At 45.8% G+C, this 20,851-nt stretch overlaps 1 protein-coding gene and 1 non-coding gene across 9 annotated transcripts in view; both read left to right on the plus strand.

The window, feature by feature from the left end:
- The first annotated feature begins 10,860 nt into the window (after window positions 1-10,860).
- Window positions 10,861-10,942, plus strand: TRNAS-GCU (transfer RNA serine (anticodon GCU)). The gene has a single exon. It is a non-coding gene; the product is annotated as a tRNA-Ser (tRNA).
- Window positions 10,943-15,984: 5,042 nt separating this feature from the next.
- Window positions 15,985-20,851, plus strand: part of SCAND3 (SCAN domain containing 3) — a 28,396-nt gene continuing 23,529 nt past the window's right edge. For 7 of the 8 annotated variants that reach the window (XR_013332211.1, XR_013332210.1, XR_013332209.1 and 4 more), the window contains exon 1: window positions 15,985-16,523. Coding sequence is in view for 3 of the 8 variants with exons in the window: in XM_077752376.1 (XP_077608502.1) it covers window positions 16,119-16,523 (405 nt within the window). In the remaining 5 variants the exon portion in view is untranslated. The remainder of the gene's footprint in view (window positions 16,524-20,851) is intronic. The other variant, XR_013332213.1, reaches the window with a different exon arrangement.

The raw sequence follows: 20,851 nt of genomic DNA on the forward strand, positions 1-20,851 counted from the left end.
GGAGCCTCCACTGAGGGCTGGGGGGTGGTGGCAGGGACCATCCCCGCGGGGTCACCCTGTCCTGGATAGACCCCAAAGACAAGCTGGGAACCTGGGTGGCAGGTGCCCCTGCCCTGGCGGGGGGAGGAATGCTGCTGGGGGGCGCGGGGAGCGGGCCACCCACCCACGGGCAGCCCGGCTGCTGTGCAGGATTCCCGCTTCCCTGGACGGCTTGAGAGACAGCCGCTCACGGTGGAAGAGTTGGCCTGGTCTGGCCCCAGCCCCCCGCCGCTGATTGCTCTGGGGCCTCCGGCGCAGTCTCTTTCTCTGCCTCTGAAACAGTTTCGAACTTATTAAAAAGTTGGAAAAAAAAGATAACAGAAATGCCCTTATGCCTTTGACCCGGATTTAGCTATTGCTAATATTTTACTCCATTTGCTTTGTGGTTGGCCCACTCTTTCTGTCATTAGAGAGTATCAAGTGTTCAGTTACCCTCAAACACCTGACCTTGTGACCACAGGACTATGACTGAGCGCCGGGGAATTTAACACTAACACGGTAGCTGTATTTAATCTACGGTCTGCATTTGACCAGACTGACCTGATCTCCCCTGTCCCCACCTCCCTGGTACGGACAGCGTCTAGTCTGGGGTCAGGTATTGGGTCAGGTATTGCATTTAGTTGGCCTGTCTTTTTAGTTTTCTTTAATCTGGAACATTTCTACAGCCTTTACAGTCTTTTTGAGGGGAGGGCTTTTATGACATTAATCTTCTCTTTTATTTTTTAACATTTATTTATTTTTGATATATTTTTTAAACATTTATTTATTTTTGAGAGACAGAGCGACAGAGCATGAGCGGGGGAGGGACAGAGAGGGACACAGAATCCGAAGTAGGCTCCAGGTTCCGTGAGCTGTCAGCACAGAGCCCGATGCGGGGCTCGCATCCACTAACCATGAGGTCATGACCTGAGCCGAAGTCAGACCTTAACCGACTGAGCCACCCAGGTGCCCCAAATAGAATGTCTTTCACTTTGGGTCTGACTGTTGTTTTCTCAGGGTCGCGCTCAGGGTGTGCGTTTCCCACCAGAATACTACACAGCTGATGCTGTATGATTATCCCCTCCGGACACTGCGCCTCCCATGGAGCACCTGGTGTGTGGGGCAACAATCTAAGACTCCAAACATCCCGCTCCTCATCAAAATTTCCCCCTAGATTTCACAGCCACCGGCCTCACAAATCTTTGTTCTGATGGCTGAGAAATGAGGCTCCCCGACTCCAGCCTTCCCAGCACACTCAGTGCTCAGCTGCTACTGGCAGGAGTTTCTGCTTTCCCCATTAATTTCTTAATTTCTCAATTATTATGTGTATGGATGTATGGATGCCTGTGTTTTCAATGGTGTGTAATTGACTGCAGTACCTAATTATTTTGGGGCTCAGGTTGTCCCCGACATGCCAGGTTGGAGTGTGTGTGTTCACGTGGCACCTGGCATTTTATTCAGTACCTCACGCTTTCTCCGGCTCTCACTCTCTCACGCTGAGCCTGTCCTCATATCCAGTAAATGAACACCCAGCACTCGATGCCCAGCAGAGTGGATGACAGAGGTGATCATCAGGATGAGAATTTGGGGGCGGGGGGGGAGTTTGTTTATTCCTAATTGATTTCCGCCCCCTGATGTGGTTTACCAGGTGTGTGTGTGTGGGGGGGGTCACACGTTTGGTGAAACTGACGTTGTCTGTGATTCTGTTTGTATAAAATGTAAAAGCTGCCTACACTAAGGTGTGGCATGAGAGGTCAAGGTAGCTGCCCTCCCGTGGGCAGGGGCTGGAAGAGAAGAGGAGGGAAGCTTCTGGAGTGCTGGCAGGTTCTGGTTCACACGGAAAGTCTCCAGGCACAATCTGTGTGCTCTTTCTGTATGTTGGTTATACGTCAGTGTGAAGTTTTCAAGAACAAAAAACAACGTACAGGGAGATGTGTTACTTCAGCCACGGGGAGGAGGGTTCTCTTCTCGTTTCTGCATGGGGTTCACCCAGAAGACATTTCCCTTCCAAGGTACAGCTTTTGCTAATGGTGTCATGATTAACTCTGAAAAAAAGGAAAAGAGAAATTCATTACTGTTTCTTGCATGAAGATATACTGCATAGTGGCTAATATAGTGCATCAAGGTGCACCGTGAACGTTCTACAGGAATCTTTTTCACATGTGATAATTAATTATTTTTTATAAGTGATTTTCAGAGTACTAGAGATTCCTATGTGATCTCAATCCCTGATTGAGTTAAAAGTTCTCTTTATTTCTCTTTCTGTTCTTTCCATTCTGTCCTTCGTGCCGATAAAGCCCTGAGATATGATATCTGGATCATTTTATTGGAATGATTCCCTCTCAAAATACTCAAAACCAGAGATGGAGACTTCATCCGCCCGCTGGCAGGAAGCTGACCGGGTGCCCAACACCACTGTTAAGACAGTGGTGACGGCTCGGTTCCCTTCCACTCTGTGCTCAGATAAGTTCTACAGAGTACACTCCCTCCTGTTCTATCTATACACATTTTAAATTCTGTGCTCAGTGAGTTTTTAAAAGGTTTTAGGAGGGGCGCCTGGGTGGCTCAGTCGGTTAAGCGCCTTACTTCACTCAGGTTATGATCTTGCGATTGATGAGTTCAAGCTCCGCATCGGGCTCTGTGCTGACAGCTCGGAGCTTGGAGCCTGCTTTGGATTCCGTGTTTCCCTCTGTCTTTGTCCCTCCCCTGCTTGCTGTCTCTCTGTCTGTCTCTCTCTCAAAAATAAATAAACATTTACAAAAATAAAACACAAAACAGGCCTAAGGAGCAAATTAGCAACATCCCTTCACCCTTCCCAAGAGCCATGCTGGGAAATTCTACTTTCTGGATAAGGAAGTCCAATAAAATTAATGGATATATATATATATATACACACACACACATATATAATATACATATAATACATATAATAAAATATACATATATGTATATAATATATATGTGTGTATATATCTCCCACGTAGCTGTTCTTTATCTTGTCTTAAAATTTCAACATCTGTGGCCCTTTAGGTCTAAGTATGTCATGTTTTGTATCTGCTGACCCATTAGCATAGTGGTTTATCTTCTCCTGTCTGTGGTCATCCTTGTGGGGTGGGTTCTGTGATCTTACTAGGAATGAGTCCTGCAGGCCTGACTTGGGGAAGTTTTCTCTCAGACAGAACGTGTTATCAAACTTTCGATCTTACATGGATGTGGGGAGGGATGGGCATGGAGGAGGACACTTGTGGGGATGAGCACTGGGTGTTATGTGGAAACTAATTTGACAATAAACTATTTGTAAAAAAAAAAAACTTTCGGTCTTACGTGAAGTTAGAGAGAACAGTATAATGAATGTCCATATACATCTCAACCTGGTTCAACAATGATTAACGTATGCCATTCTTATTTCATCATCCTTATTTTCTGAAGTATTTTAAGCTACTTTCAAGCATCATGCGGTTTGATCTTTAAATATTTCAGTATATGCCTCTAATAGATCAAGACATTTAAAGAGCAACATTTTGGCAACTTTATCACATCTAAAAATTTTAACTAAGATTCTTCATACTATCTAATATCCAGTCCATGTTTCTCAGTTTTGTAAACATGCCTTTTTATAGTTGATTTGTTTGATTCATAATCTGAAGAAAGTCCACACATTGCTTTTGGTTGATAAAATCTCTTAAAATTCTCAAGATTAACAGTGTCTCTTTTAATTTTTTTATGCTATTCGCTTGTTAATGCAACTGGGTAATCTGTCATATCATATAGAATTTCTTATGTTCTAAGTGTGGTTGATTTCACCTTGCGGTAATTAATACGACCCATGTGGTATTAACTCCAAATATCTGTGTCTCCACTAAAGCAATGATTAAGTGGCAAAAACCCAAAAACAACGTTTGCAGAACTCTGGAATCTAATACCAACAGCAACCAGGGAATACTGGCTGGAGACAGAAGCTGCTTATGTTAGGCTACAAAACAACTTTCAGCAAATTTTTTTTTTTTTTTATTTCTAGGAAAGAGAGAGAAAGAGAGACAGCGTGAGCAGGGGAGGGTCAGAGAAAGAGGGAGTCACAGACTGAAACAGGCTCCAGGTTCCGAGCTGGCAGTCAGCACAGAGCCCGACGCGGGGCCCGAACCCACAAACTGCGAGATCATGACCTAAGCGAAAATTGGACGCTTAACCGACTAAGCCACCCAGGCACCCCAACTTTCAGTAAATTTAAAGTGATTCCAATCGTATGAAGTATATTTTCCAACCACTATTGAATGAAGCCAGAAATCAAATAACAGAGTAAAAGCTGGAAAATATACCAATATGTGGAATTAAAAACACACTTGTAAACAGCTACAGGGTCAAAGAAATAATTGCCAGGGAAATGACAAAATATTTGGCTAGAAGAAAATAAAGACACAATGCCAAATTTTATGGGATACAGCAAAAGGGCTGCTTAGGGAGACATTTATAGCTGTAAATGCCTGCATTAGGAGAGAAGACAGATCCCAAATGAGTAACATGACTTTCCACCCTAAGGAGCCAGAAACAGAAAAGGCAACTTAATACAGTGGAAATGGAAGGAAGGACATGATAAAAATTAGAGCAGGGATAAAAGAAATGGAGAGTATAAGAAGAACAGAATCAATGAAACAAAAAATTCCTTTTTGAAAAGATAACAAAATTGGCAAATCTTTGGCTAGTGATTAAAAAAGAAAAACAGGGGCACCTGGGTGGCTCAGTCGGTTAAGAGTCCAACTTTGGGGGCGCCTGGGTGGCTTAGTCGGTTAAGCGTCCGACTTTCGCTTAGGTCATGATCTCGCGGTTTGTGGGTTCGAGCCTCGCGTCAGCCTCTGTGCTGACTGCCAGCTCAGAGCCTGGAGCCTATTTCGGAGTCTATGTCTCCCTCTCTCTCTGACCCTCCCCTGCTCACGCTGTCTCTCTCTCTCCTAGAAATAAATAAAAAATATTAAAAAAAAAAAAAGAGTCCAACTTTGGCTCAGGTCATGATCTCATGGTTCATGGGTTCAAGCCCTGCGTTGGGCTCTGTGCTGACAGCTCAGAGCCTGGAGCCTGTCTTTGCATTTTGTGTCTCCCGCTCTCTGACCCTCCCCTGCTCACGCTGTCTTTCTATCTCTCTCAAAAAATAAATAAAACATTAAAAAATTTTTTTAAAAAGAAAGACAAAAGACTCAAACCAGAAATGAACGTGAGGACATTGTTGCTGACCTTACAGAAGTAAAAGGATTATAAAAGAATACTATGAACAGTTATTTATCAACAAATCAGAAAACCTAAATAAAATAGACAATTCTGAGAAACACAATCTACCAAGACTGGAATGTGAAGAAATAGAAAATCTGAGTCTATCCAGGAATTAGAACCTTGTACAATGCTAGTGAGAATGTAAAATGGTGCAGCAGCTGTGGAAAATGGTTTGATGATTCCTCAGTAAGTTAATAAATAAGCGACCATTGAACCTGGCAATCCCATTCCTGGGTAATACCCAAAAGATTGAAAACAAGTGTTCAAACAAAACCTTGTACATAAATCTAAGCAGCAGCACTATTAACAAGAGCAAAACAGTGAAAATGATGCAAATGTCCATTGACTGATAAGTGGGTAAACAAAGGGGGGTATCCATACAATGGGATATTATTCAGTCACCACATAGAAGGAACGGTAGGAATAAAGACCTCAAGATGTATGGACCTTGAAAACATGCTAAGTGAGAGTAGTCAGACACAGAAGGCCACATCATATGTGATTCCAGTTATACGGAATATTCAGAATAAGTGAATCCATAGAAACCAAGGCAGATTAGTGATTTTCAGATATGGAAACAAATAGAGGTTTGGGGAATGACTATTTATGGTGTATGTTTCCTTTTGGAGTGCTGAAAACGTTCAGATACTGATAACGGTTGCACAACATTGTGAATGGACTAAATGCCAGTGGATTGTACACTTTACGTAATAAAAATGGTGAATTTTGTTATGTGAGTTTTACCACAATAAAAAGAAAAGTGGAGGAAGAGCTCCTAAAATGTTTTGAAAGACTTTATATGTATTTTTTTTTAACCAAGAGGGGTGCCTGGGTGGCTCAGTCAGTTAAGCACCCACTCTTCAGCTCAAGTCATGATCTCATGGTTCGTGGGTTTGGGCCCCACTTTGGGCTCTGTGTTCACCACCTGCTTGGGATTCCGTTTCCTTCTCTGTCCCTCCCCTGGTTGCTCTCTATCTCTCTCAAATAAAAACAGGAAAAAAAAAAAAACTTAAAAAGTTCAAGATATTTCTCTTAATATTTTGTTGAGATAATTATAGATGTTAAAACTTCAAATATTCACTAAAACAATGGAAATTGAATGATTACATTCCAAACAAATGGAGAAAAAAGTTGTAAAAAATTAATAAGCCACCAAATAACTAAAAGAAAGGGGAAAACGTATACAATGTCTGTCTAAGCAAAATAATGACAGGAGAAAAAGTTTTTAAAAGTGCAAATAAATCAGTAGTCATTATAAGCAGAAATTACCTCAAATTGTTAGTTAAGTGACAGTTAAATTGTATATAAAAAGACTTATACTATTTATAGGAATTTTGACTAAAGCTAAGACTAACTTCTTTCACTCAGTAATATGCATTTAACCTTGTTCCATGCCTTTCCATGGCCTAAAAGCTCATTTTGGGAGGCACTAAATAGTATTCTATTGTCTGGATGAACCAGTTGACGTATTCATTTCACCTACTGAGGGACGGTTGCTTCCAAGTTTGGGCAATTACAAATAAGGCTGCTTAAACATCCATGTGCAAGTTTTTGCAGGAGCTCAAGTTTTTAACTCATATGGGTAAATACCAAGGAGTGCAATTGCTGGATCATATGGTAAAACTGTGTTTAGTGTTATAAGAAATTGGCAAACTGTCTCCCAAAGTGGCTGCACCATTTTGCATTCCCAGCAGCAGTGAAGGAGAGTACCTGTAGCTTCACATCCTCTCCAGCATTTGGTGTTGTCAGTATTTTGGACTTTGGCCATTCTGATAGCTCTGTAGTAGTGTCTCATTGTTTTAATGTATAATTCCCTAATAACATATGATGATGAGCATCTTTTTTTTTAAGTTTATTTACTTATTTTGAGAGAAAGAGAGAGTGAGCATGCACTGGGGAGAAGCAGAGAGGGAGAAAGAGAATCCCTAGCAGGCTCTGAACAAACCGCGAGATCATGACCTGAGCAAGATCAAGAGTTGGTCGCTCAACCTACTGAGCCACCCATGTGTCCTGATGTTGAGAATCTCTTAATGTTTTTCTTGACATCTGTACATGTTTGGTCAAGCGTCTAGATCTTTTCCCTATTTTTTTAATCAGGTTGTTTGTTTTCTTGTTTGTGAGTTTTAAGAGTTCTTTATATATTTTGTGTACCAGTCTTTTATCGGATACAAGTTTTTCAAATATTTTCCCCCCAGTCTGTGTCTCGTCTTCTCATTTTCCTGATACTGCCTTTAGCAGAGCGTAGTTTTTAAATTTTAATGAAGTACAACTTACCAGTTATTTCTTCCAATGATCATGCTTTTGGTGTTGTATCTAAGAACTGACATCACCTAGGTTTTCTCCCGTGTTATCTGCTACAAGTTTTATAGTGGTAAACTAGCTTCCTTGTGGACAGATCTCGTGAGGAGAGCAAAGAGCTCCTTCTTGCAAGGGAAGCTTTCTGTGTACCTGCTTTTTGGTGCTTGGTGGTGCTTTTATTAAAAACCCAGATTTTAAAATTCATTCACTCACTCACGCATTCATTCAAGAATAGCCGTTGTGCTCTTACTACACTTCAGAATGGCTACTTTTCCCTTCTCCTAGCCGCAAGCAAGAGGGTATTTTTCCTTGGTCTTCAAAGTGAGAACCTGGTGGAGACCCTGGACATAAAACTTGAGAAAACATGGGGCAGGGCTCTCCCAGGATAGAGCCTCCTTGCAGTGTTTAACTCTTGAGCTACCCTACACTGAACTCCCAGCAATTCATTGATTACGTTTAATTTTCCCGCCCTGGTATTGATTTCAGCTGCCAACTCCTGGCGTCTGGTCCTGAAAATTGTGACCATCCCCTTGTCTCTCCCATTTGGGGGCAGCTGTTTGTTCTTTGACTTCAGTTCTCCGATGGCTGTAAGACTTGTTTCAGCCTTCTTCAGCCTTCCTTGTCGTAAGGATGGGAGTGACGAGCTCCAAGCTCTCTACATGTTGGGTTGGAAACCAAAAGTCCTATTTCCATCTTTTATTTACATGATTTACAGGATACATGCTTGAGATGAAAGTAAAAAGTAAAACCTTGCAAAAATGATATGGGAGGTGCTGGAGCCCCATAACTGCAGCCCTTGAGATGATGACTTTTGGCCGTTGGTGTATATTCTTGCAGACATTTTTTATGTCAATGCCCATCATGGTTTTTCAAAAGTTGCAAAGGACCTGCGGCATTTCTTTTCTTTTTTTTTTTTTAAGTCTTCCAGCATATTGAAAATAAAATACAAAAGGAAGATTCTAAAACTTGTGATATATTTGAAATAATTTTATTTAAACATGAACTCTGTTAACACTGAATAAATATACAATAATTGTATGTATAATGTAATTCAAAGGTATCATTTTACTCTTCATAAAACTGAGACTGAGACTAAGTGGCTCTCACTAACATGATCTAAAACTCTCTATTAATCTATCTTCATATGCACTTAATAATAATAATAACAAAACTACACGTACTGCCACTGGACTTACCTCCCTCCTACTTCCACTCGAAGCTGGTTTTAAGAAGGGAAAAAGGATGAAAGTTTCTAAATGCTAGTAGATCTTATAAAATTATCCTTTATTGTGTCTGTGCCAATTTACATTCCTATATCAGCGTTTCAAAACATGATTTCTGAAACTCTGGCCCAAAACTGTTATTACTAATTTCATAAATATTTGTCAATGTAATGGAGGGGAGAATACATTACTATTTTAATTAGTATATTTTAAAATATGTGTGAAGCTTCTTTTAGTATGTTAATTGTCTGATTTTTTTTCTACTTCTGTGGATTGCCTCTACATATTATTGGTTCATTTTTTTCCTCTGCTGGTTGTCTTTTTTTAGGGGTAATAATGGTAATGCAAAGTACTTACATGATGATTCCAGTGTCAGGCATTAAAAAATGTTTTATTTTTTATTTTATTTATTTCTAGGAGAGAGAGAGACAGCGTGAGCAGGGGAGGGTCAGAGAGAGAGGGAATCACGGACTCTGAAACAGGCTCCAGGCTCCGAGCTGGCAGTCAGCACAGAGCCCGATGCGGGGCTCGAACCCACGAACCGCGAGATCATGACCTAAGCGAAAGTCGGACGCCCAACCGACTAAGCCACCCAGGTGCCCCTAAAAAATGTTTTATTAATGTTTATTTATTTTTGAGAGAGAGGGGGCATGAGTGGGAGAGGGGCAAAAAGAGGGAAACACTGAATCTGAAGCAGACTGAAGCAGCTCTGAGCTGTCAACCCAGAGGCCAACGTGGGACTCAAACTCACCAACAGTGAGATCCTGACCTGAGCTGAAGTCGGACGCTTAACCGACTGAGCCACGCAGGCGACCCAGTGCCAGGCATTTTAAAGCGCTTTGCATATTCATTCAATCCTCACAGCAACCCTACTAACTGAAATAACTGAAAATAGTTTCTCTGTGTATCTTGCTTTTTGGTGTTTGGTGGTTCTTTTATTAAGATGTAGATTTCCCCCATTCATTCACTCAAGAATAGCTATTGTGTGCCTACTACATGCTGATGTGCTGGGTGTTATATGATGAATAAGGAAATATGATCCCTGCCCTTTAGGGAGCATTAGAGGAGAACTGGCTTAAAAAACAAAACAAAACAAACAAACAAAAAAACCCTTTGTTAATCTAACAGGTAAATTTCCACCTCAAAATGTGTATTGAGAAATACTTTTGAAGTCGCTGGTATAAAGTTAAGTTTCCTTGGAACTGTGACGAGGGACACAGGAGAAATGAACTATTTGAACAACAAAACAGGAGTCCTAACGCAAAGCTGAAAGATCAGAGCAACCGACCTCATTCAAAAAAGTAGTATGATTGTGTGACTCACTAAATGAACAAGTCCTTAGTCTTCTGACCCGTGGATTGTAGGTGTTTCCCCGTGATGGGCGGTGCATGCCAAAGGCGAACTTATAAATTCAGTAAAGGAACTTGCAGGGAGACCAGAGCTAAGAACAGAAGCAGAGGTTTCACAGGAAAGAAAAGGCAACAGCATCTTGACAAGAATCTTCTCTCTTCCCATTTCTCTTCTAAATCCTGCACGAAATACAGAGAAGTAAACACAGTTCAGTGAGTGAAAGGAGTTTCTGGATGGTCGTTTACCTGAAGGGGCCAAGGGGGGTTTCCTCCTGGGAAGAAAAGCTGGGGAGGCGGGGAGAAGGCTGGAAACGGAGATGGCTAGATGCCCTGCCCCGAGGGGCACGGAGAGCCGGTCGGAGCCCAGGCCTGTCCACCCGCGGGGTCCCGGGGCCCGGACCTGCCCACCCGCGGGGTCCCGAGCCCAGACCTGCCCACCCGCTGCGGGTCCCCGGGGCCGGACCTGCCCACCCGCGGTCCCCGGGGCTGGAAGAGGGGTGGGGGCCGCGCCGGGTCAGCCCTGCCTAGGTTCCCATTTGCTCTGGCGCCCACCTGGGTGCACCTGCTTATGTAGCGCCTGCTGTGGTGAGAGGGACCCGAGAACACCTGTCCGGGGACCCGCGGCGAGGACGGGGCGGCGAGGAGGAGAGGAACCGCGCCCAGGCAGCCAGCTGAGGGCCGAAGAGTCTGACCGCGCCGCGCAGCTGCCGGACGAGGTGGCCGAGTGGTTAAGGCGATGGACTGCTAATCCATTGTGCTCTGCACGCGTGGGTTCGAATCCCACCCTCGTCGGGAGGTTGTCTTTGAACTCCGGCTGGGGTGTACAGAGGACGGATTCGCGAGGGCGTCCGTGCCTCATTCCCCACTACCCGGCGGTAACTACTCTCCGGAGTCTCCCAGGTAGCCTTCCTCACGTGAGTGAGTGCGTAGTCTTTACTTCAGCATCCGACATGCGGACCCCCTCAGAGGAGGAGTTATACTCCCCGCGGAGTCTCCAAGTCTTTTGAAGAATGGTTAACTGAGGGATATAGAAAAACATTTGCCTGATTTAAACACACACACACACACACACACACACACACACACACACACACACACATTTTAAACTATTTTCAACATGTTTGCTAATTTAAAGTGTCCAGTCAAAATAATATGTCGGGGCACCTGGGTGGCTCAGTCCGTTAAGCGTCCGACTTGGCTCAGGTCATGATCTCACAGTCTGTGGGTTCCAGCCCCGGGTAGGGCTCTGTGCTGACAGCTCAGATCCTGGACCTGTCTGAGATTCTGTGTCTCCCTCTCTCTCTGCCCCTCCCCTGCTCACTCTCTGTCTCTGTCTCTCAAAGTAAAATAAAGACAGGAAAAAATTTTTAAAAAAATATGTCTGGGGCCCCTGGGTGGCTCAGTCATTAAGCGACCAACTCTTAATTTCAGCTCAGGTCATGATTACAGAATCATGAGAATAAGCCCCTGGTCGGGTTCAATGCTGAGTATGGAGTCTGCTTAGGATTCTTTCTCTTCCTCTCTCTCCGCCTCTCCCCTGATTGTTCTCTCTCTCTTTCTCTAAAAATAAAGTAAAATAGGGGCGCCTGGGTGGCTTAGTCGGTTAAACGTCAGACTTTCGCTTAGGTCATGATCTCGAGGTTCATGGGTTTGAGCCCCGCGTCATGGGTTTGAGCCCCGCGTCGGGCTCTGTGCTGACAGCCAGCTCAGAGCCTGGAGCCTATTTCAGAGTCTGTCACTCCCTCTCTCTCTGACCCTCCCCTGCTCATGCTGTCTCTCTCTCTCTCTCCTAGAAATAAATAAAATAAAACATTAAAAAAATAAATAAAAATAAAGCAAAATAATTAAAAACAAACAATGTCCCTTGCCTCCAACATGTAATTTTGACTGTGAGCCCCTGTAAATACTGCAGCATACATGTTAAGGAATGAGTTTGCTGGGTCCTAGGTTATATGCATTTGAAATATTTATACAAATTGCCCACCAAAGGAGTTTTATTAACCTACACTCCAAACCTATAACGATTGAAGTCCTTGCTCCGCTCCCCCTCCCCAATATAGTATCTTGTCACCTTTGGGTTCTCTGTTCATTTAGTAGGTGAAAGGGCTATTGAAGTACAATTTAATTTTCATTTCCCTTAATATAACAAAATACTTCTTACATTTATAAAAGCAGAATTATTTTTGTTTTGATTCATCTGAATTATTATTATTATTATCCTTTTAAGCCGAGAGCAACATTTGACTATAATCTCTGAACTGCTTCAGCTGCAGAATTCTGGGCCTCATTCGATCTATTAAATTATGATCTCAAGGAGTGTGTGCTTTGGAGTCTGTGATTTAGTAAAGCATCAAACGGTTCTTCTGTTGACCGGAAAGCCTTGTATCTGCCTTAGGTATCTATATATTATATCTAATCACCCAGAATTCTCTTTATTTCTGTAAATACTCAGTCCAGGAAAGCTGCTCCAGTCTTTAATCTTCCCAGCCACATCTCTCCTATCTTGTACAGATTTTAAAATCTGTTTTCATGTTGTCAGAAAATTGGCTACTGTTAGTTGACAAAACAAAATGAAAACAAGCAAACAAAAGAGACTTGATTAAATATTTACTGGAGCAGAAGGGACTTGATTGGACATCAAGGGTAGGGGTTTTCCCACCTAAACTGGTTTAGCAGGATTCGTGCCCAAACTGGACTCAATAGGATTCTTTATTAAGACTGGGCTTGACAGGCTAAGGATGGAGCTCAGCTCAGAAGAAGGCTCAGAAGAACCTGGCCAATTTGTCAACACCCATAGGGATTCTCTCGGCTTCCTAAAGGTGCACGAGCCACGAGCCTCGGGCCACGGGCCACGTGAGGCACCAGCACAGGTACCCATGTGCTCGTCCAGCCTCCGACAGGGGTCTGGCTGGCTCGCTCCTGTAGCAGCTGCTCCGTGACCTTCTCTCCAGTCCTGGGTCACTTGAGTGCAGGTCCCCCTCCAGCCAGGCCTTTACCGTTACCTCAACTTAGAGACTTGGAATAAAGTCTGAATTATTGGATCTGAGCTAGGACAGGTGGGTTCTCGATGCTGGATTCTGATCGCAATGATTACATCATTAAGTTATTTTTCAATACTTAAGAAGTGGGTCTTTTGCTCCTGTCACTCCATAAGGTCCAGGAGGACAGCTGGAAGGCAGGGGTCTGCTTGCAGTATGGACTTTGTGTCACTTAGGGTGTCCGTGCTGCATGGCTGAGAGAGCCACAGGCTGCCAGCGAACCCGGCTGGGAGGACTGGGTTCAAACATTCCACACGGGCAGGGCTGTCAGTCCATCTCAGCAGAAAGACAACACTTTGGGGGAGAGCTCCTCACACGAGCACCCACAAGGTGGAAAGAAGGCACCACCTGTTGCTATGGCAACACCCCAACAGGAAAGGTCGTTTCCGTCTGCAATTAGCACGATCACAGACCGGGTAAATGGAGGTGCCTCTTATGACATAGAAGACAGTTATATGTACACAACACAGACACCTGTCCCTTCCTAATTTAGCTCTCCTCCTGCTGAAGGAAATCTTTCCTTCCTGAGACCCTGTTTCTCTCATCATTCTAAAGGTAAAATGAGGGGCACTTGGGTGGCTCAGTCGGTTGAGTGGGACTCTTGATTTTGGCTCAGGTCGTGTTCTCACTGTTGTGAATCAAGCCCCACGTCGGGCTCCAGGCTGAACCTGGAGCCTGCTTGAGACTCTTTCTCCTTCTCTGTCCCTCCCCAGCTTGCGCATGCGGAAAATAAAAAAATAAAAATAAAAAATAAATAAAGGTAAATTGAGTGTAAGGACTTCCTAGTTTTGAGCTTTACCTCCAATTCATTCCTGTCTACACAGTGACAGTAGTGTTCCAGACGCACACATTTGTCCCTGAGCCTCAGCTCCCTGTGGTTCAGTTACAATGATTGTTGGTGTGAGGATGCCCCATCCTGGGCCGCTTGTGATGGACTGGAGGCTCTTCCCACCACCTCCAGGCTGCCCTCCAGGCATTTGGGGCAGGTGGCAGGAATGAGGAGGAGGGAGAGGGGGCCAACGAGTGCTCCTCATTGCAGAGGTGAGAAGTAACCCAGGCGTGGTGCTTGGAGTGTCCGCATTGGGGGGTGGGGTGGCCTGAGAGCTCTGGGGACATCTGTGTCCTTGAAGATGTTGAAGACGCTGGGCACCCCAGGAAGGTCGCCAGATCTTCATGTGAACTTTAGAAAGTGGAATTACTTCCCAGGTTCTTATGTTTGTTTGATTGATTGGAGTAGGGAAACTAAGTACCACTGGGCGTTCAGAGGTCACCTCACCAACTATAAAATAGAAAGGTTCTTCTCGAGAGGAGCCATGGAGAGAAACTCGAACTCAGATTGCGAATTCAATGTCCAGAATGTTACGTGTTACACCAGGGACCGACCAAAAGGGCAAACACACCCATCCGTAGTGGTGGTTAAATCTCTCTTGGGCAGTAACTACAGTAGCTCCAACCCAGAAGTAGGTCAGGCTTCCACGAGGCCAGGCTGATGACGAAATGATGCCGTATGATCGCTGAAGAGGCGAGGAGCACGATGTATTTCAGGGCAGCTGGGGCACTTTCTTGCGTGCCTCCGTTGGTATCCAGATTTTAGGAGTCGTGCTTAAGAAAAGGAATGGACATTATTAATATAGTATTAGATACAGCCACTCTAGGGATTGGATGATTTATCGGAGTATAATTTGCAGTAGAAAGAGGCAAGTCTTCACTAGTTTCCATTATAATATCTTTCTGCAACTTCTACAAAAACATATGTTTCATACAGGGCCATCCCTTCCAGGACCTGGAAAGGGTGCGTGCAAGCAGGGGTCATGATAAATACTTCTCTGAAGGGATGCTTCGCAATGTCTTTCAAAGTAATCTCTCAACAAGTTTTCTCTGAGCACAAGAGAGTTAAAAATAAAATAATATGTTCACGAATGTTCATTGTAATATTCTGCAATATCAAAATTTGAAAACGTGCCCATCTGCTTCATGGAAATAATATTCAGCTATTTAAAAAGACCGGGACAGATGTAGGTACCCACATGTTGGTTTGGCAGTTTGGGGAGAGGATTTACTTCAAGTAAGACAAACAAACCCCAGCAATTTCTGAATTGTGGTATATTGCATGATCTAGATCTAGTTTTGGCAAGTCTTGGTTTGTGAGTTTATATATTCATTTTTAAATAGGTTTGAGGAACATATACTAAACTCTTGGCATGAATCTTTCTGAGAAATGGAGGGAGGGATTAAGGAGCTTTTCATTTTTCCCATGTTCACTTTTGTGAAATAATAAAACCGCTCCTGGGGCGGGGTCTACCGTTCACGGAGCGCTCTCAGCACGCGGGCCGGCCGGGTGGGGAGGGGGAAGAGGAATCTGGGCTGGAGCCTCAGACGCCTCACGTGCTCTCAGGCCTCCAGCGCGGCGCTTTCCCGTGGGTAAGCGCACCTGCCCGCTCCGGGCCTGGGGGAGCGTGCACCTGCCGCCACGCACCTGCCTGCNCGCGCACCCCCGGGCACCAGCCTGCGGAGCGTGCGGCCTTGAGCAGCGCGCAGCGCGCAGGAAGCTCTCGGGCCCTCGCTCGCCTCCCCCCGAGGCTCTGGGAGCGCGCCGGGTCGCGCAGGTGCGCCTCTGGGGCGGGCTCCCCGGTGCCGCCGCGTCGCCGGGCGAAGCGCACGCTGTGAGTGCGGGTCTCCCGCCCGTAAAATGGCGAGAGGACACCCGGCCTCGCAGTCCTTTCGCGAGTCTGACAGGCAGCTGCTAGAAGAGGCCGGGCGGAGCCTGCGGGACCGCGGCCACGGCGNACTTGGCTGCCCCGTGCGGCCGCCGACGCCGGTCTCCTCTGTCCGCGTCGGTCGTCTGTGTTCACGGAGCGCCTCCATGGAGAAGTTCCCTGGCTGAGGGGCGGGCGGGGCGCCCCCCTCCCGGAGCGCAGGTGGAGCCCGGCATGGCGGCGGCCTGCGCGCCCGGCCCGGCGTCAGAGGCGCACGGGGACGTCATCCAAGTGACGGTTAAGGAAGAAGACCATGTTTGGGATCAGGAATCCTGCCTGCAGAAGACTTTGTGTCACACCAGGGAACTCTGTCGCCAGCGCTTCAGGCGCTTCTGCTACCAGGAGACCCCCGGGCCCCGCGAGGCGCTGCGCCGGCTCCGCGAGCTGTGCCGCCAGTGGCTGCGGCCCGAGACGCACAGCAAGGAGCAGATCCTGGAGCTGCTGGTGCTGGAGCAGTTCCTGACCATCCTGCCCGAGGAGCTCCAGGCCTGGGTGCGGGAGCACCACCCGGACAGCGGGGAGGAGGCGGTGACGGTGCTGGAGGATCTGGAGAGGGAGCTGGACGAACCTAGACAGCAGGTGAGGCATTGGAGGTGCCATCTTCGGTGCAGAAGTTGAGGGCATGGGTCCACACTGGTGGCTGCAGATTCTGGCCGGAGCATTATTATTTGATCACTGGTGTAGAGGAATAGATGCAGGCTTATGGGGTAACAGTTTGCATGTAAGTGACGGCGGATCCACAGAAGTAGATGATGTAACCGCGTGGGAACCTTGATCTATTGCTTACCGGTAGAAAATACACTTTATTTAGTGACTGTGAGAGTAAGCTATTATGATGCCAACTACGTTTAGCATATATGAAAACAAATCAGTATAAGAATATAAGGAATACCTTTTAGGAAAAAAATAAGAGAAGTAGCCAAATTTAATAGAAGTATCAGGGAAAGTGAATGATGAGATTTGGATTCCATAATAGGCCCTGTCACTAATTAGCTGTGTAACCTTTGGCATATCACACCTTCTCTGGGCTTTAATGTCTATTTGTACAACAAAGAGATTAATTGCATCATTTTCTAGATGGTTTTCAGTACTTGGAATTGTTGATACGTGAAATGTATTGAGCCTAGTGTTTGGTCTTTCACCCTCATGCTAGAGAGCAGGAGAGGGGTAGAGAGAAAGGGAGACACAGAATCTGAAGCAGGCTCCAGGCTCTGAGCTGTCAGCACAGAGCCCGATGTGGAGTTAAAACTCAGGAACCGTGAAATCTTGACCTGAGCTGAAGTCCGTGGCTTAACTGACTGAGCCACCCAGGCTCCCCTAGAGGTTATTTTTAAGAGACTGTCTTGCTTTTTAGGACAGTGATTTTAGAACATTATGGACATTACCAAACACCTTTCTATAATGATACGATCCATACATTTATCTGAACTCTTTAAATATGAACATTTTATGTATACAGTCTGATCCGTTAAAACACGTTTTTCTGGAAAGCAAATCTTTCATATGAGATTGATATATAAGGAATGTGTGCACGTAACACTGAAATCATGCGGACACATACCTGAATTTTCTAGCAAGTTAATGTTTCGGGCCACCACGTAGGAGCAGCCAAATGCAAGGTGTGTGGTTACAGCAGGATGCGGCATGCCGTGAAGACGTCCGCGTCCTTCTGCTTGGCTCTCCTGACCACAGTCTCTGTTTCGGAAGTGCTTATTTGCATGGTTTCCTCCCGTCTTTGTGCATTTTTTGTTAAACCTTTTTGTATGCCAGAAAACAAGCAAGCAAAGGGGTTTACAAGCACCACAAAAGCATGCTGGTGATAACATTTCTGCTAGTGCGTGTAAAAGGACAGCTTTAAAGAATTGAAGAGAAGATCAAAATTAGAGAATGCTTTGAAAAAAATGGAAGAAGCTGTGACATTGTGCAGCTGGTATAAAGGAGTCATGGCTGCATACTGCTAGGGACGGGGCTGGGAAGGAAAAGAAGGTTCTCTAGCTGGAACATCTGTTGGTGCTACCAGGGTTGCTAGGACGGGGTGTAAGGAAATGGGAAAACTGGAACGTTTGTTGAGTGTGTCCACACACTTGAACACCAACTTGAACACCAAGCAGAAGGAATCAGACGCAGCCTCTCTCAAATAAAGGGAAGTCTTACCAACATATGAAGACCTTCAGGAAAAAGCCAGCGTTCTGCAGAAGTGCCTTCATTTAGTGGAAGTAGTGGCTGGTTTGAGACTTCAGAAGTGGCCGTGCCTTCCGCAGTGTTCAGCTCTGCTGAGTGTGAGTGCGGATGGAAGTTGCCCGGTTCTCCCAGGGCTGAGAAATCTGATGGATGAAAAAGGCTGTACCCTGAATCAGATTTTAATTTTGATGCAACCAGACTGCAGTGGAAGCACATTCGCTCCAGGGCCTCCATCTCTAAGAAGGAAACACACACTCAAGGACCTGAGACCACGAAAGAGCACGGGATGTGACGCTGGGCGCCAGTGCGGGGTGGGGGGGGAGATATACAGCTAAAGGCTGCGGTGAGTCATCACATTGCCTGCCTGTGAGCCGTGAAAGGAGTTGTAAAGACCAGCTTCCTGTAGTTCTAGCAAGAGAGGCTGGTTTACAGGTAGATATTTATTGGTATTTTGAAAAACTAACTTCAAGAGGAAAAAATTATCTTCCAAAAATCTCAGCAATACACCACGTCCGCCTCCAACAGGTGCTGAGCCTTCTTCAGATTTTAAGTTCTCTTTTCCTCCAAATGCAACTTATTTACTCCCGCCCCTTGATCGGAGTGTGATTGCAGCCTTTAGAGTTTATTACTTAAGGAGAATGTTCAAGATGTTTATTGCACCTACAGGGGGTGGAATGAACACACAGCTTTTGCAGTCTGGAGTCAGTTGAACATTAAACCTGCCACCGATGTTATTGTGGAGGCCTGGAATGATGTCACAAAAGCCTGCTTGCATGGAGTGTAGCATAAAATTCTGCCCGATTTAGTTCATTATTCTAAAGGCTTTGAGCCTTCACAAGAGCTCTCCCGATCGGAGGAAGCTGTGTCACTCTTGCAGAGAAGGCTGGACTTAAGAGGTGGGACAGAGGAGCCACTGCAGCCCCACGTGGAAGGTGTCTCTGCGTAAGAGCTACAATAGGTCCTTGCTCAGGCACAAGGGCAGGGTGCGGAAGAAGGAGGTGACACGGCTCAACAAGCTGTCCCGGAAGGAGCTGCTCACTTCTGTCACCCTGTGGCTCAGGTGTGACGGAGGAGGAGGGGACAGTTCACCTCTTGGTCACTCTGTGGTTCAGGTGTGACAGGAGGAGGGGACAGCTCACCTCTCAGTCACCCTGTGGTTCAGGTGTGACGGAGGAGGAGGGGACAGTTCACCTCTTGGTCACCCTGTGGCTCAGGTGTGACGGAGGAGAAGAGGACAGTTCACCTCTCAGTCACCCTGTGGTTCAGGTGTGACAGAGGAGGAGGGGACACAATATAATGACTGAACGACTGCCATGCAGAGGGCATGGCAGGATCGTGCTTCATTCATAAGGCCCCATTTGGAGCCATGTAAGCAGCTTCTTTATGAAAAGGGAAATGTGTAACGGTATCTGTTTGTAAGTCAATGTCAAAGAAGTAAACACATGATGATGAGCCAGAACCATTATCATATTTCTTCTAAAATCACTGCATTTCTTGGAAAACGTGCAAATGCTTCTCCTCAACTTCTGATGACAGAGTCTCTACCGTTTCCTTAACCCTCTTTCCAGCACAGCACCACTTCCTGAAGAGCATTCATGTGTGGAATGTAATCATCTTTATAGTATCTTTTTGACTCTGCTTGTATTTTTACTAGAATCACCATGGTTATAGTAACGCTCTGGAGACAAGGTTGTGTGTATGTTTTCTATCCTATAACTTTATTTTCTCCATAAATCCTGTCGCTTTTGTGTTTAGTTTTGCGGAAGGCATGTGTTTTCCCCAGGTCATGTGTTATAACGTAGACGCCGGTCTTCCCTCTAGTCAGCACATCTCCTCCTTTTGTTTCACGTGAACAATATTGTTTTGCCCCCTGAAGATGCGCCTGTTTCTTTAAAATTTTCCTCTTTTAGCTTTGTTGAGAAATGTGGCCACTGGTAGGACTTGGTGTTTGGTCAGTTCTGGGTAATGTTGGTATTTGATAGATTTTCATTTGCTTCGGGGTTATAGAGACCTCCCTAGTCTTCTAGAATAGTAAGTTTGCATACGGGTTTCTCATTTTTCTTGTTTGTGTGTGATTTCTGGAAGAAGGGAAACCCCTTTGTTGCAGACAAGCCTGGCTGCCCGCTCAGGCACCCTGCTTTCAGAACGTGAGAACGTGTGGGTTCCACCGCTGCACCCTCTGCCACTTTGCTTTTACAGCAGACACGGACAGTAACAGCCCTGCTTCATAAACGAGAAAATCCTCTGTGCGTTTCTTCAGGTCGGCAAACGCAGGACCTAATGTGGTTCCTCTGTAAAGCTGACGCGGCCTGTGTGAACTTCCAGAAAATGAGGATGCTGGTGACTATGCCGTTTGGGCCTCGACAGTTGTCACAGCAGCGCCCTGCTTCTGTGTGGCAGGGGAAACCTCCCCCCCCACCCCTCCTTCATCCTTAAAGAGTGTTTGTTTGTTCATGTTGGCGGTGGACCCACCTGCCTACTTTCCCAGCTTTGCGCCTACTGGAGTTGGCAGTGCAACACAGGCCCGGCCGGGGGGGGGGGCGGCGCGCGGACTGGTTTCTGGGGAAGCCCGTGCTTGCCTTGTAAGATGGGGAAGGGGTGACTATTGTGCCTTTGCCCGCCGCCCGTCGTGCCGTAGCTGGTGTCCGGGCATGCGCAGTGCGGGCACGAGCAAGAGCCCCGGTGCGGTGAGGACAGCTGCCACCCCCCCCCACTTCTTGTCACAT

Source organism: Crocuta crocuta, unplaced genomic scaffold, assembly GCF_008692635.1.
Source record: "Crocuta crocuta isolate KB4526 unplaced genomic scaffold, BGI_CrCroc_1.0 scaffold336, whole genome shotgun sequence".
Lineage (NCBI taxonomy): Eukaryota > Metazoa > Chordata > Mammalia > Carnivora > Hyaenidae > Crocuta > Crocuta crocuta.